The sequence below is a fragment of the Dama dama genome, chromosome 32 (genome assembly GCF_033118175.1).
Source record: "Dama dama isolate Ldn47 chromosome 32, ASM3311817v1, whole genome shotgun sequence".
NCBI classification, from domain to species: domain Eukaryota; kingdom Metazoa; phylum Chordata; class Mammalia; order Artiodactyla; family Cervidae; genus Dama; species Dama dama.
In genome coordinates, this window is record NC_083712.1 from 39848128 (window position 1) to 39865481 (window position 17354).

The 17354-nt window shown below is 36.3% G+C and overlaps 2 protein-coding genes across 3 annotated transcripts in view; both read left to right on the plus strand.

Annotated features, from left to right (window-relative positions):
* The window catches only part of ADAM9 (ADAM metallopeptidase domain 9), an 88449-nt gene extending 78722 nt beyond the window's left edge, over window positions 1-9727 (plus strand). Inside the window, exons 19-23 of one of the 2 annotated variants that reach the window (XR_009691644.1) lie at window positions 1161-1302; window positions 2946-3030; window positions 6017-6094; window positions 6638-6705; window positions 8251-8304. Coding sequence is in view for 1 of the 2 variants with exons in the window: in XM_061134812.1 (XP_060990795.1) it covers window positions 1161-1302; window positions 2946-3030; window positions 6638-6705; window positions 8251-8350 (395 nt within the window). In the remaining variant the exon portion in view is untranslated. Of the gene's footprint in view, window positions 1-1160; window positions 1303-2945; window positions 3031-6016; window positions 6095-6637; window positions 6706-8250 lie in introns of both variants that reach the window. The other variant, XM_061134812.1, reaches the window with a different exon arrangement.
* A 2600-nt stretch (window positions 9728-12327) lies between these two features.
* LOC133050380 (disintegrin and metalloproteinase domain-containing protein 32-like) overlaps window positions 12328-17354 on the plus strand; it is a 145849-nt gene continuing 140822 nt past the window's right edge. Inside the window, exon 1 of the mRNA XM_061134531.1 lies at window positions 12328-12490. Coding sequence (XP_060990514.1) covers window positions 12433-12490 — 58 coding nt within the window. The 5' untranslated portion in view covers window positions 12328-12432. The remainder of the gene's footprint in view (window positions 12491-17354) is intronic.

Sequence of the window (17354 nt, forward strand, 5' to 3'; positions counted from 1 at the left end):
TTCCTGCCTTCAGTCTTTCTCAGCATCAGGGTCTTTTCTAATTAGTCAGCTCTTTACATCAGGCGTTTATGCAGTATATATATAATAGTTTGCATCTGCTAATCCCAAACTCCCAATCCATCCCCTCCTCCTATTCCTCTTGGCAACCAGAAGTCTGTTCTCTGTGTCTGTGAGTGAGTCTGTTTCTGTTTTCTAGATAAGTTCATTTCTGTTATATTTTAGTTTCCACATATAAGTGATATCATATGGTATTTGACTTTCTCTTTCTGACTTACTTCACTTAGTATGATGATCTCTAGGTCTATCCAGGTTGCTGCAAATGGCATAATTTCTTTCTGTTTTATAGCTAAGTTGTATTCCATGGTGTTTAAGTACCACATCTTACTTACCCACTCATCTGTCAGTGAACATTTAGATTGTCTCCATGTCTTGGCTATTGTGAATAAAGCTGTCAAGAATATAGGGGTGCCTGTACCTTTTTGTATTATAGTTTTGTATGGATATATGGCGTGCTAACTTGTAACTACCACTGTGGTAGACAAGTTGATGATGCCTTTAAAAAGCGATGAGTGCATTTACCCTCTGATACGTCAATTCTACTTTTGGGAAATTATTCTATAGGTACATCTATGTGATATGACATGTATACAAGGCTATTCATTGTAATATGTTTTTGTAATAGCAAAGATTGGAAAAATGAAAGTATTAGTGGGTACTCACTGACTGAATAAACTACAGGGCATCCTTGCAATGGAGTTTTGTATAGCTGTACAGAAAAAGAGGTGGTGCTCTGTGTATGGTTTGGGAAGATATGTAGTATGGCTAAGTGAAAAAATAATGTGTGGAATGACATTTATGCCATGCTACCTTTTGTGTAAGAAAGGTTCACAATAAAACATATTTTGTTCTTGCTTATCTTTGCATGAAGAAACACTAAGATTATAGAAGAAATTAATAAAAGTGGTTATCTTTAGGAAGGCAGAAATGAAGTGGGTAAGCAGGAGGAGTCAATAAGACTTCTCAGTGTTTTTCAGTTGATATCAGTGTGACTTTTGAACAGTGTGAAAATGAATGTAAAATATATCATCATCTAGTATGTTTTAGTTAATACAAGTTAACTTCTAATTTAATTATCGTTAATATAAACTCCTTCTCTCTAGAAACGAATACTGCCTTGAGGGACGGACTCCTGGTATTCTTCTTCCTAATTGTTCCTCTTATTGTATTGGCTGTTTTTGTCTTCATTAAGAGAGACCAGCTACGGAAAAGCTACTGCAGAAGGAAGAGATCACAGACAAATGAGTACTTAGATTATTTTTCTTTTAAATTCTTACTAAGTAATTTAATTATGTATAATGATAATCTTATCATAGAAGATAGTTTAAAACTAGGATTCTAGTTTATCTTTCTATTCTTTTGACATGATGAGCAGGAATTAAAGGGTAAGTGGTGACTCAGCCACCTCTTATAATGGTGAGGGAAAAGGGTTATGATGACACCAACCTGTATACTACTGAAAATGGCCCCTAGGCTTCATTTTACTTGACTTTGATTTCTGATAGTGGGGTAAGTAGAATTTGGGGCTACAACTTCTGATTTGCATGCCATTAAAATTTTTTCTTCCTTGTCTATTTCCAGTATGAGTTCTCCTAGAAGTATTCAAGTCTGTTTTAAAAACAGATTTTATGAATCATCAGCTTTTAGAAAATAATCTTTGATGAAAGAAAGGGTTGTCATAATTCAGACACCTGACATTTCTAGTCTACATGTACTGCTGTCTCTCAACAATCATTTCTAATACGTTGGCATTAGAATGTAGCATGTGTTAGCATGGACCTTGTAGTCAGACCTAAGTTCAAGTTCTAGCAAAGCTATCATTTGCTAGAATTATGAACAGAAATAATAAGTATCTGAGCCTTGCTTTACATCCTCTACAATGAGAATAATAATATTACCTATCTCTGGAGGGCTTCATGTGAGGATTAAATAAGGAAATATTAACAAATAAAACCCATAGCACAATGCAGTTACCTAATAGCTATTTTTTATTATAGTAATGATTCCAAAATGTTCATATCTTGCCTGGCATGCTCACCTTTACTTCATTGCCCTATTTCTCAGTTACCTCACTTAAAAACTGCATAATATTTTCCTAGAGAATCCTCATGTTAGCTTTATTTTTTTAATGTGTTCTAAAACAGATGTAGATTTCTTTTTGTTTTTAAAATACAGTTTATTGAGACATATGCCTCTATCCCCTTTTTTTGACCACACTGAGTGGTCTGGCAGGATCTTGATTCCCTCAGCAGGGATTGACCCTGGGCTCCTAGCAATGAAAGCACCAAGTCCTAACCACTGGATTGCCAGGGACTTCCCCAGATTCATCTTTCTATCCTCTCTTCCTCTTAACTTTCTTTCACACTTCAGACTGACCAATCCATGTAGATAATTCTCCAGTCTGCATCTCTGAAATTTTAGTTTCATAGCAATAGCTGTCTCCTGTACCTAGCTTACTTACTGTCCTTTTGGCAATGTCTAACTCTTAGCCGACATCTTTGCAGCCAGCTTGTTTTGCTTCTCTTGGACTTCCTGATATTCAGAGTGACTACTTTAGACCTAAGAATATTATTTTACTAGTCTCTGATTTCAGGAAGACTTGAGGAGTTTGAGAACACTGGCCCAATTGTCTAAATTTTTTCTTAGTATTTCAGTTTATTTAATTGTAAAATGAGATTAATAAAACTTTCTAGTACTCTAAGGATTAAAACTGCATGAGAACTGTTAAAAACGCCATGTAGGAATTTTAGCTGTCATCATGATCATCACCACCGCCACTGCCAGTACCATTCTTCTGTATTTGGGAAAATACAAATCTATGTATTAATACTATGTCATGCAGAAATGTTTTAATCTTAATTTAGCTCAAAAGTAATTGTATCTTTCAGATCAGGTGGCAAAAATCAAGCAAAAGATTCTAGACAGCCAGCGAGTGTTCCTAGACCTGCTTCTTCAGTGACTCCTCCCAGAAATGTAAGTTTAAATGAAAAATTTTTTTCTTTATTATATTATGGTACCACACTTTTAGGGCTTCCCTGGTAGCTCAGCTGGTAAAAAATCTGCCTGCAATGCGGGAGACCTGGGTTTAATCCCTGGGTTGGGAAGATCCCCTGAGGAGGGCATGGTAACCCACTCCAGGTATTCTTGCCTGGAGAATCTCCATGGATAGAGGAGCCTGGCGGGCTACATTTCATGGGGTCACAGAGTCGGACATGACTGAGCAACTGAGCGCAGCACATCACATTTTTAAAGCTGAAAAATTTTTTACATAATATCCCAGGTGGTGAAGTGGTAAAGAATCTGCCTGCCAGTGCAGGAGACACAGCAGAGTTGGGTTTGATCCCTGGGTCAGGAAGATCTCCTGGAGTAGGAGATGGCAACCCACTCAATATTCTTGCTTGGAGAATCCCAGAGACAGGAGCCTGGTGGGTTACAGTCCATGGGATTGCAAGGAGTTGGACACAACTGAGTGACTGAGCATGCACACATAGGAATAAACATAGATATTTTCCAAAGAATTTAGGAGTGTGGTCTGCAGATGGCCGCTGGGTTAGTTAATGGAATAGCACTACGGTCCCTGGCTTAGAGGAGATGGGAGGAAAACACTAGACATTGAGAATGTCTTGCCTTGAAACCAAGCCTAGAAAATGACCTGGGTTTTATGCTTTCACTCTTTTTTCCTATGTCTGCTATCTTTCTGTTTTCAATACCTGGCTTCCCCAGGGCATCTAACTAAAGATCTGGTCCTGAGCTCCTGGAATAATAGGTCTAGTTGTCTCAGCAATGGGACCAGCAATCACTGTCCTTTGGAGTGTATTAGGGAGTATTGGGATAATAATATACTTTTTCTAATATGCATGTATCCCTAAGAAATAACAAAATATTGCTTTATCTGCTTTTAAATGTTGTATAATGTTTTGTTTGTTATCTTTTTTTTTTTAATTTATTTATTTTTTCAGTGGGTTTTGTCATACATTGACATGAATCAGCAATAGATTTACACGTATTCCCCATCCCGATCCCCCCTTCCACTGTTTGTTATCTTACACATGTGTCTGCATCACGCTTTTTTTCCCTTAACATTGCTTTATGGTTTATCTCTTATCAATAGATGTAGCTCTAATGTATTCATTTTCACTGTTGATATTATATTACATAAATTCCACAGTTTAAAAATCCATTTTTCTTTTACTAGTTTCCAATGGTTCATTATTACAAATAAAACTGAGATGAACATTCTGTATGTCACTCATGCATCTGTGTGAGTTCTAGGGTGGTACTAGTACAGTAAATTTTATGTTATATTAAATAAAATTAAGAATTCTATTCCTCATTGACATTTTAGATGCTCAATAGATCACCTGTGGCCACTATTGTAGGGGCACCATAGGCATAGAATGTTTGCATCATTACAGAAAACTCTTATTAGAGAGCTCTGATATAGGGATATACCAAAGTTAAATTGCTGGGTTGAAAGATATTTGAGTATTTACTTGAAAATGTCAAATTGTTTTCCAAAAGGATTATACCATTGGGTGATTGCATTGTCAGTGGTGTATGAGCATTCCTGTCAAAGTAAATTTTGGCAGCATTTGGTACTGTAAGACTTCTAAAGTCTTTCCAATTACACAGAAGTTAAATGATTAGATATCCTTCTAAAATGGAAGGATATGTATGGAATCTCCCTGTTCTCCCTTCCCTTTTGTAAAAAAGAAACAAAAATTGTTATGCCCTTTTCCCTTAACCATAAGTCTTGGGGATTTTTCCATATTTCTAGATATATAGGATGATCACACAGTCCCTACATATACAAGTTAGAAATTAAGTAATATATAATTTTTTGTCTTTGACATTTTTTTTCCTTTTATGTTGTGCTAAAATATACATGTGATAAAAGTTGCCATTTTGACCATTTTTAAATATACAGTTCAGTGGCATTAATTACATTCACAGTGTTGTGTAATCATCACTGCTGTCTATTTCTAAAACTTTTTCTTTACCCCAGACAGAAACTCTGAATCCATGAAGCAGTAATTTCCCATCCCTGATGCCCCCACTGTTCTACTTTTTAAAAATTGAGATAAAATAGACATATCATGGAGAAGGAAATGGCAACCCATTCCAGTACTCTTGCCTGTGCCTGGAGAATCCCATGGGCAGAGGAGCCTGGCAGGCTACAGTCTGTGGGGTTGCAAAGAGTTGGACACGACTGAGCGACTTTCACATTCACGCAGACATATCACAGACTTCCTTTGTGGTTCAGCTGATAAAGAATCTGCTTGCGATGAGGGAGACCTGGGTTTGATCCTTGGGTTGGGAAGATCCCCTGGAGAAGGGAAAGGCTACCCACTCTAGTATTCTGGCCTGGAGAATTCCATGGACTGTATAGTCCAGGGGGTTGCAAAGGGTTGGACACAACTGAGTGCTTTTCACTTTCACTTTCAGACATACCACATTATATAAATTTCAGGTGCACAACATGGTTCAATATTTGTATACAATATGAAATGAGCACCACAGTAAGTCTCATTAACATCCATTGTTGTACATAGGTACACATTTTTTTTCTTTGTGATAAGAACTTTTAAGATTTACTCTCTTAGCAGTTTTCAAATATGCAATGAAGTATTATTACCTATAGTCACCATGGTGTACCTTACATCCCTATGACTTATTTTATAACTGTAAGTTATCTTTTAACCACCTTCATCTGTTTTTACTCATCTCCCTCTCTGCCCTCTGTCAGTGTCCAATCTGTTCTCTGTATCTAAGCATTTGGTGTTTTTTTGTTTATTTTTAGATTCCACATATAAGTGAGATCAAACAATATTTGTCCTTCTCTGACTCATTTCACTTAGCCTGAATGCCCGTAGTCCATCCATGTTGTCACAAATAGCAAGATGTTATTTTGTTTGGTGGTTGAATAATATTTGTTTATATGTACATGTGTTTACCACAGATGGACCCTTAGACTCTTCCATATGTTGGCTATCATAATTAATGCTGCAGTGAACATGGGGTGCAGATAATTATACAAGTTAGTGTTTCATTTTCTTTGGATAAATACCCAGAAGTAGAATTACTGGATCATATGGTAGTCATGTTTTTAATATTTTGAGGAACCTTCATACTGTTTTCTATGGTAGCTGTACCAATTTACATTCACATCAACAGTGCACAAAAGTTCCCTGATTTCCACATCGAAATCAAGGGTATTTGAAAATTAGTGGTATTTACAGTACCAGTTATGTACTGTGTATGTTTGGCAATACATTTTTGGAAGGTTTTATTTAAAATATATTGACCTAAGAAATATTAATATGTTACCTTTTAACTAATGGAGTTGATCAGGGCCAAGATAATACTTTATTATTGAATTTAAAAACTATAGCTTAAAAAGATTAAATATTCCACACTCAGTAGCAAAGATATGTTGAATAAGCAAAATATCTTAAATGTTAAGATTATAAGTCATCTATTCATTGATTTTTAAATAGATTATTTTTATGTGGAAAATAACCTATATAGAAAATATATTGATGAGTACATTGTGGTAATAACTTTTTTTTTTTCTTTTTAGCCCATACAGACAAACAGATTTCCAGTACCAACTTATGGAGCCAGGCAGCCTCAGCAGTACCCATCAAGGTCTGAAGTGAATTCACTTAGATTACTTGATCAGGGTTAATGTCTCAATAGTTCCCTTGCATTTTAATTTAATTTAGGACACGATATTTATTACCAACAGTATAGATACAGCACAGTTGGCAGAAAAGCTTCTAAGAAGTTTTATTTAAATTTTGTCATATTAATGCAGTGTCAGAATGAAATTTTAAAGAGGCCCCAAGAAGACACTAAACAGCTGCTGTAGCCTCTGGTATCCATAAGATTCAGAAGCAAGGACCTTTATAATAACCAGCAATGGCAAATCACATAGGTTTGACCAGACCTCCCATTAGGAACAGCTAGAAAAGCTAGACAATACAAGAAAACATGAAGGCATCAGAAAACTACTAAAGAAATGAAGGGTTATTTTTTAAGGTCCAGGAGAGGAAGGCATTCCAGAGATGACCTCAGCTTTTGGGACCATTTTTCTGTCCTAGATAGTATTTACCTGTTCTGCATGGGCGAGGATAGAAAGCTGAGGAGAGCTTTCAACAAACTAGGGCTGAGGGGACAAAAACTGGAGCCCTGCCAGGGAGATGGTACTCTAGCAAATATCCTAGGCTTTGTGTTGGGACACAGGGGCAAGGGTGAATCAGACCCTCAACTTATTTCCTACAGGTTTGGTTTTTTTTTTTCACTGTTTGCCCCCAATTTAAAATAGCTTAGTTGGTAAAGAATCCTTCTGCAGTGCAGGAGACGCTGGTTTGATTCCTGGGTCACGAAGATCTGCTGGAGAAGGGATAGGCTACCCATTCCAGTATTCTTGGGCTTCCCTGCTGGCTCAGCTGGTAAAGAATCTGCCTGCAATGCAGGAGACCTGGGTTCGATCCGTAGGTTGGGAAGATCCCCTGGAGAAGGGAAAGGCAACCCACTCTAGGATTCTGGCCTGGAGAATTCCATGGACTCCATAGTCTGTGGGCTGCAAAGAGTCAGACATGACTGAACAGCTTTCACTATCTCAATTTAAAAAGCCAGACATACAAGAAAAGAAAATGTGACTAAAACCAAGAAAATGAACTCAGAGGGTATCCAGTTAATAGAGTTTATTAGGTACAGACTTTAAAGTAACTGTGATGATCATATCACAGAGTTTAATAGTCAAGATTGAGATTTCACACAGAACTAGATGTGCTAAACTTAAAAACCTAAAAAAGAATCAAATGGAAATTCTGGAACTGAAAAGCACAAGAAAAACAAAGGACTCAATGTATGGGCTTAGCATCAACAAGAAAGGAGAAGATTTTATTATATTTTGCGTTGCATAAAATACATCTCTCCCCTCCCTACCCTCAAAAAGCCCTTCAGATTACATTTGAATTGCACAGAGTAGTGTCCTGCAGTATAATCTTTATTATGCAATAAGAATGCACTGAAATCCAAGTGAACATCAGGCGAAGAATATATAAATTGTGAGACAGATGCTCACCAGGTAAAATTCAGTGATGGTTTTAAGAAGGGTGTTATGAATGTAGCTTTATTTCATTCACTTGAGACATAGGATTAACTGTCTTTTTTACCTCTTCACAGGCCACCTCCACCACAGCCCAAAGAATCATTTCAGGGAAATTTAGCTCCTGCTCGTCCTGCTCCTCCGCCTCCACCTCCTTTGTATAGTTCCCTCACTTGAATTTTTTTTAGCCTTTCATTTTGCAGACATCTTCAGGGAACTGAGCTAATACTTTTTTTTTTTCCTGATATTTTCTTGAAAGGCCTTTCTTCCTGCTGCAATTATGAATGAAAACAAAATACCACAAAACAGACTTTATTAATACAGAAATACAGAACTTGAGTAGTGGGAAATGAGAAATAGAAGAAATGCAGTAAAGCCAGGGAATTTAGAATAACATTTTTATTTCCATTACTGAATACATTTTATTCAGTCATTTGTGAGGTTAATGCACCTGACATGAATTATGTTATTTTAATTATGTTATTATAATGATTCTCAAATTAACTGTATTGTTTCAAGTTTTGTCATTATGTGCTTAAATGTAACTCTGAATTTTGACCTTAGTTATCATTAGTGTAGTTTCTGGTTGAACATGTAATAATCTAATACCTGTGAAAACTAATTAGCTGCCAATTAATATCTAATATTTTTAATCTTGCACAGATAAATAATCATCATACATTAGAATTTTGTGTATCTCATTCACTACATGAATAAAGGAATACTCTGTATTCAGAAGAATGCACAAAATACACAATTAAGATATAATGCTATTTAAAAAGTGCAAAAACATACTAAAAGTGTGTATGTGTGTACATACACACAGTTGTTATCTTCCATTTTTACGAACATTCTATGGATAAATGTTTCTATGGATTCTATGGATAATAGAGTCCATGGATCTATCTATGATAATGAATATTAGCCAAGTTAATTTAAAAATAGAACTTCTATTATGAATCATGTTAAAACATAGCATCCTTTTACAATAGCATCATTTTAAATAAATTATAAACTTTAAGGTACGAAGTATTTAATAGAACTAATCAGATATGTTGTTGATTCATAGCTGTAATAAAAAGCAGGAGCAATTATAATATCTTCAATCAGTTGAGCTATCATAAAACCACTTGAGAATCTCATGAGCACTTTAAGTCCAAAATCTGAAACTTCAAAGATTGCTATTAATATACTTTTGAATGTTTACATTTACTAAGGTGTGCTTGATAATGTCTCTGTTGATTCTAATATTTTTCAAGAAATTAGGCTGGAGAAAGAAAGAAAAAGTTTTCTTCAATAAGTGCAAGGAAATTAGTGGTATCTGTGAGTTATTGTCTCAGCTGTGATAAAAAGTGAATTTTTACTATGGAAGAAATGGTATGAATGATGAAAATTTAAGCACCTAAAATTTTTTCACAACCTTTCATAATAAAGTTTATTAATAAGTTTATTAACTGAATTTCTTTAGTTTTTTAAAAAATTTTTGGTTTGTATATATATATATATATATACATACAAACATAAGATTTACAATAAATAAAATACTTGAAATTCTGATTTGTGTTGTCCATTAACTTCTTAAATACTCAGCTATTTATAACCTTATTAATTAAAACATACTAGTTTTAGATAAAACTACTAGTCAAATGTTTACAGATACTATCTCACTAATTTTCAAGACTTCTGGCAAATTGTGAACAAAGGCTTTTTGTTTGCAAAAGCCTTGAAAAACAGATTGGTCTTGAAGAAGACACATATCTTAGTCCTCTGAAGATGGTACATTATTTTAACAATCAGGTATATAATAAAAATTGTAAACAATCCCAAATAGTCTTCAATTTAAACTCTGAATGAATTAATATACAACTAAAAAGTTTTGTGTTTGTCACTGATACAGTTCCACAAATTTTGCAATTGTAATTCATATCACTGAAATTTTACAATTGGTAAATATTAACTCTGCAACTTAAAACTTTCTCAGGATTAAATAATTCCTTGGATCTTTGAAAGTTTAGGATTTTTTTTTTCTGGCTGCACCACAGGTCAGGTAGGATCTTAGCTCCCTGACCAGGGATTGAATCCATGCCCCCTGCAGTGGAAGCATGCAGTCTTAATTGCTGGACCATGAGGGAATAAGCTATTCTAAAAGATTATTTGATCAGCCTGAACTTCTTTTGCTCTTATATGCATTTTTACATATTTTATATGCTTTTTTTTCACTTAGGTTTGTCCTTGATTTATCTTGGATTATTATTTTAAAAGTTGTAAAATTTCTTGGTCATAGATGCCACTTCAAAATTTGAAAATATTAAAGGTATTCTTTGGCATCTGCTAAAGATGTTTTAATAATCAAGGGTAAATTATATGTAAGTTTGGTGTCACTGTATGCCTATGTTCACAGCCTTATTACGTTGTTCAAGATATTACATTTTCCCTTTCTGTCAGGCAAATGCCTGGGTCTACTAACCATATAGTTAAGCACAATCCAGGCTTTCTAAGCACAGATCAGATTTTATAAAAGTCTATAAATATTTACTGAAACTACTATCTTGGAGGTACCATATTAGATCATGTGACATATAAATTCTGGATGGGACATGCCTTCCATTATAGAGCCATATACATAAATAAGAATAATGTAAAATCTGCTTTTTAAAAGATTTAAACAGGAAAGAGTAAGGAGGGGAAAACAAATGGGATACTGAAAATTCATTAAAAATATTTAGCACCAATTAACAAGTCAAAGCATTTACTATAACCGTTCTAATACCGTGAAGCGAGGTGAAACTAGCTTTTGGCTCAACAACACCCAAAAATAAGTGTTAGTATAGCATTGGTTGTTCCTGTTGAGGTGCAAGCTATGTGTATACTATTGACCCTTGAACCAGGTGGGTTTGAACTGCACAGATTCACCTACAAGCGATTTTTTAATTCCAATAAAAATACAGTGACACTCTGTATCTGCAGGCTCGCATCCGTGGATTCAACCAACAGCAAGTGGCAAAACAGTTCAGTATCCATGGTTGGTTGAAACTGCAGAGATGGAAACCAGAGGGCCAATTTTGGGACTTGAGCATCTGGGCACTTTGGTATCCACGGGGGGTGCTGGAACCAATCTCCCTGTGCATACGGAGAGGCCAACTGTTTTCATTGCCATGTTTCTGCTCATTCCGTTCTTTTTCAGGCTGAAATAACCCTGTTGAAAGCCTTTGTGTCCGTAAAATCGCATCTCCACTGTGAGTTTAGATGTGGGGTTTCTCCAAGTGAATTTTCTGTTCCCACAGGACCTTTTCGTTTGTGTGTGTACCTGCCATTCTGTTAATCGATGTGAGAGATAACTTGTTCTTTGGGATTTGAAAATAATTAAATTTTTTTGGGCTCCAAAATCACTGCAGATGGTGATTACAGCCATGAAATTAAAAGATGCTTACTCCTTGGAAGGAAAGTTATGACCAACCTAGATAGCATATTAAAAAGCAGAGACATTACTTTGCCAACAAAGGTCCGTCCGGTCAAGGCTGTGGTTTTTCCAGTGGTCATGTATGGATGTGAGAGTTGTACTATGAAGAAAGCTGAGCCCGGAAGAATTGATCCTTTTGAAGTGTGGTGTTGGAGAAGACTCGAGAGTCCCTTGGACTGCAAGGAGATCCAATCAGTCCATTAGTCCCGGGTGTCCATTGGAAGGGCTGATGTTGAAGCTGAAACTCCAATACTTTGGCCACCTCATGCGACGAGTTGACTCACTGGAAAAGACCCTAATGCTGGGGAGGATTGGGGGCAGGAGGAGAAGGGGTCGACAGAGGATGAGATGGCTGGATAGCATCACCGACTTGATGGACATGGGTTTGGGTGGACTCCGGGAGTTGGTGATGGACAGGGAGGCCTGGCGTGCTGCGATTCATGGGGTCGCAAAGAGTCGGACACGACTGAGCGACTGAACTGAACTGACTGACAAGAAGCAAAAGGTTTGTGGGAGGACGATGACCGCGACGGAGAGGGCTGGGGTGGTCTGGTACCTTCAGATGAACTGGGAGTTGGAGTGGGGGCACTGGGCCGTTGAGAAGGGCGGGCTGTCCGTAAAAGAGCGCTACAGAGGCCAGAACGCAAGGAGCGGAGAGCCGGCGCGCCCCTCAGGCGACTGGTGGGCGGGGCGCTGAGTACCCGGCTCTCTCGTAGGTAGCCTCGCGAGAGCGCGGCTCACCAAAGGCCAACGGTCGCAGGGCTCAGTGTCCTCTCAAAAAAAGCCCAGAAGTCACACCATGTTCCGCTTAATGATGTGGCTAGCGGGTCTCCGTGGCTTGCTAACGTCAAGACCCGGTAAGCCCATGGATGATGCCCTGTGACTCCGGTGTGGGGAGTGAGAAGGTTTTTCTTTTCCTTCTTTACACGCGTAACCTGTTTGGGTCACACTGCGTGGCAACTGGACTCTCAAGTCCCTTTCCTCGTTTTTGGTGGTTTCTTTTGCCCACCAGGGAACCGGGCCGTTTTTAGGCGCTGCGTAGGCATAGGGAAGGGACTCCTGAGGAAGGAAGGTGATTTTTAATAAGCTCAAGGACAAATCTCTGATGCCCTGACTCTAAATCTGAAATGGGGGGGGGGGGGGGGGGTCTCCCCTTTTTGTAGTTATGTTATGCAGTACCTCAGAATTTTTGCTTTCAAAAGCACTCCAAAAACTTCATGAACTCAGACTCCAAAAAACTGACTTTCCTCAGATATAATCTGCTCCAGTAAAATAACTTGCCCTGTGTACAATAATAGTTTGTCCTGCAATACAAAAAATGTCAGTTCTTGGAATTGTGCAAGATGGAGCCGCTTATGTCATGTCTACGGTCTGGTCATCGCGTTAACTTCTGCCACCTGGTGGGAGTTTCAGGCGCTACAAAACCACTCAAAGGATATTATCTACAGCTCAGAATATTATCTCTAGCTCTTGAAGAGGAACTGAAGGTCCTTGACCTTTTTTAATGGCTGAATTATTATTATTTTCTCTTGCTTGGCTACTTTGCTTTTGTATTTCCACCCCCCCCACCCCCATTCTCTGATTAAATTTGTTCTTTGGCTACAGTTTTTCTGTAGACAGAGGTAGGCAGAAGACATGGAGGGGAGGTCTGTCCTGGGCAGACCCATAGGGTCCTGGCCAGTTACAGTAATAGACCTATTATATGTTAATGTAAGTAACACATTTAAAAATGAAAACTCTATTTTCCAAAACAAAGAATTTAGAGTGGTGTTGTGAATCTACTTAAAAGGTTTGGCTTAATAGATGACAGCTAGATTCTCAGATCTACTTCTGCATTTGATCTGTTGCTAAGTGTTTTATTTGAAATATATGTGGTTGGGAAAGGGAGAAGTATTTTGTGAGCCTTTTCAGATAGTTACCAGTATTCCCCTTTGGCTGCTACACCAAATACACACTTGATAAATGGTAAAGGTTAGTTACAATGTGGAATGAACTTTTTGTAATATGTTAAAATCCATTGGTCTATTTTGAACTTTACTGAATATTTCACCCGTTTAAAAAAATGTGTTATCTTTGTTTTTAAATTATTTTAAATTGTGATAAAATATAAAAAACATAAAATTTGCCATCTTCAACCATTTTAAAAAATGAATGATCTTTATTTTTAGAGTGTTTTAGGTCCATAGCAAAACTGAAAGGTACAGAATTTTCCCATATACTCCCTTGTCCCCACATGTGTACAGTCTCTGCTATAGACATCCTGCAACTGCAGTGGTATATTTGTTATAATTTATGATCCCACACTGATACATCATTATCACCCAAAATTTATAGTTCACCTTAGGGTTCACTTTTGATGTACATTCTATGGATTTTGACAAATATATAATGACATGTATCCACTAATTTCCCTGCCCTAAAAATCCCCTGTGTTTCACTGATTCATCTCTCCCTTCCCCCTAAGTCCTGACAACCACTGATCTTTTTACTGTTTCCATCAGTTTTACCTTTTCCATAATGTCATATGGTCGAAATCTTACAGTATGCTGTCCTTTCAGATTGGCTTCTTTCATTTAGTAATATGCATTTATTGTTCTTTCATGTCTTCCTAGGGCTCTATAGCTTATTTTTTTGTAACGCTGAGTGATAGTCCATTGTCTGTATATACCAGTGTATTTATCCATTTACCCAGTAAAAGACATCTTGGTTGCTTTCAAGTTTTGGTAGTTAAGAATGAAGCTACTGTAAATATCTGTGTACAAGTTTTTGTTTGGACATAAGATTTCAACTCCTTTTGGGTAGATACCAAGGAATGTTTTTGCTGGATCATATGATAAGAATATATTTAGTTTTGTAAACTATTCTCCAAAGTGGCTGTGCCATTTTATAGTCCCATCAGCAGTGAATGAGAGTTCCTGTTACTTCACATCTTTGCCAGCATTTTGTATTGTCAGTGTTCTTCAGTTTGGCCATTCTAATAGGTATAGAATGGTCATAGTCTCTATGACTATATAATGTCGTAGTCTCTAGTGACATATGATATAGAACATTACTCTTCTTCTTATTTGCCATCTATATATCTTCTTTGATGAGGTGTCTCTTCAGGTATTTTACCCATTCTAAAGTTGGGTTTTTTTTTTTTTTGTTATTGTTGAGCTTTAAGAGATCCTTGTATATTTTAGATAACAGTTTTTTATCAGGTGTGACTTTTGCAGATGTTTTTCTCCTAGTTTGTAACTTCTCATTCTCTTGACAGTGTCTTTCTCTTGACAGAGCAAAAGTTTTTAATTTTAATGAAGTCCAGCTTATCAATTATTTTCTCATGCATCATGTCTTTGGTGTTGTATCTAAGAAGTCATTGCCTTACCAATGGTCATCTAGTTTCCGTCTTCTAGGAGTTTTATAATTTTGCATTTTACATTTAGATCTATGATCCATTTTAGGTTAATTTTTATGAAGTGTTAAAGCCTGTGTCTAGATTATTTGTTTTGCATTTGGAAATCCATTTGTTATAGTATCATTTTTCAAAGACTATCTTTGCTCCATTATGTTGCCTTTTCCTATGTCAGAGATCAATTGATTGTATTTATATAGGTACTTTTCTGGGATCTCTGTTCTGTTTAATTGACCTATTTGTGTGTTCTCTTGCCAAAATTACACTATCTTGATTACTGGAGCTTTACTATAAGTCTTTAAGTCACATAGTGACAGTCGTTTGATTTTCTTCTTCTTCAGTATTGAGTTTATTATTTGGGATCTTTTGCCTCTTATAAATTTTAGAGTCAGTTTATTGATAACCACAAAATACCATGGTGGGATTTTGATTGGGATTGCACTGAATCTATAGAACAAGTTGGGAAAGGATCGACATTTTGACAATATCCATTTTGAACTTTTTGTTTGCTATTTGTCATCAAAGTTTTGTAGTTTTCCTCATAGAGATCTTACTCATATTTCACTAGATTTATAGCTAAGTATTTAACTTTTGGGGATGCTAATATACATGACATTGTGTTTTTAATTTCAAATTCCAATGCTCATTTCTGGTGTATAGAAAGTGAATGACATTTGTATATTAGCCTGTTATGCTGCAAATTTGCTGTCTTAACAATTTTTAAGTGTATACTTCAGCAGTGGTGAGTATATTCATGTTGTTCTATAACATCTCTCTGGGAGCCTTTTCATTTTGCAAAACTGAAGCCCTATACCCATTAAACAAGTAATGGTTTTCACTGATATTGCATATTTGCTTTTTTAAGTAGAAGCTAATTAAAACATCTGTATTCAGTTTTCCCTTTATTTTTATAGATTCTCTTTTTTCCCAGCTTTACCTTAGGTTTTATACTTTTATATATTTTTCTGTTATGAATTAATGTGCTTTTGTTTCAGTACAGAGAACTGTAACATTTCTTGTGAGGCCATTCTCCTTTAACTTTTGTTTAGAAATTATTTATCTTTCCTTCAATTCTGAAGGACAGCTTTGCTGGGCATGGTATTCTTAGGTGGAATTTTTTTCTTTCAGTACTATATATTGAATGTATTATCCCACTCGATTCTGGTCTGCAAGGTTTCACTGAAAAATCCACTGATAGTCTTATGGGAGTCTGCTTGTACATAACATTTTGTGTTTCTCTTGCTGCTTTTTGAGAGTTTGTCTTTGTCTCTACTTTTGGGCAGTTACAATGTATGTCAGTGTAATTTCTCTTTGAATTCCTTTTTTGACTTTCTTTTGGCTTTCTAGATTTGGATGTTAATTTTTTTTACCCCAGGTAAGAGAAATTTTCAGTCATTACCTCTTTGAATAAGTTCTGCCCTCCACCCTGACTTCTTTTCCTTCTATGACTTCTATAATGTGTATACTGCTCTGCTTGATTGTGTCCCATATATCCATGAATCTGTCTTCACTCTTTTTCATTCATTTCATTCTTTCTTTCATTTGTAAAAAATATTTTGCTCCTCTGATTAGATGAATTCTCTTGATCTGTCTACAGGCTTTCTGATCCTTTCTTTCACTTGATCTAGTCTGCTGTTGAACCCCTCTATTGAAAATTTCAGTTCTATTATTGTATGCTTCAGCTCTCTGATTTCTATTTTTTACTCATTCTAACCATTTTTAAGTGTACAGTTCAGTGGCATTAGGTACATTCACTTTGTTGTGCCGTCACTGTCATCCATTTCCAGAACATTTTTTTAATCTTCCCAAGCTGCAACTCAGTACCTATTTAACACTAATTCCTCATTTTTTTGCTTCCCTCGGCTCTTGGCAACCACAATTTTACTTTCTGTCTCTATGGATTTGCCTGCTCTGGTTTCCTCATGTAAGTGCAGTTATGCAGTATTTTTCTTTTTTGTGACTCGCTTATTTCACTTAGTATAATGCCCTCACGGTTTATCCAGCTTGTTGCATGTGTCAGAATTTTCTATTTTGAAAGTGTGGGTAACATTCCTTTGTTTGAAATACATATGGAAAATACATATTTCATTTTATTTATCCATTCATCTGTTGATGAATACTTAAGTTGCTTCTACCTTTTGGATATTATGCATACAGCTATTATGAACATGTATGCCATATACTTATTTGAATCCCTGCTTTTAATTCTTTGTATAGATTTATATATCCAAAAGTAGAGTTGCTGGATCATGCAGTGATTCTATATTTAGCTTAAAAAAAATTATTTATTTATTTATTTTTGGCTGCACCGTGTCTTCATTGCTGCA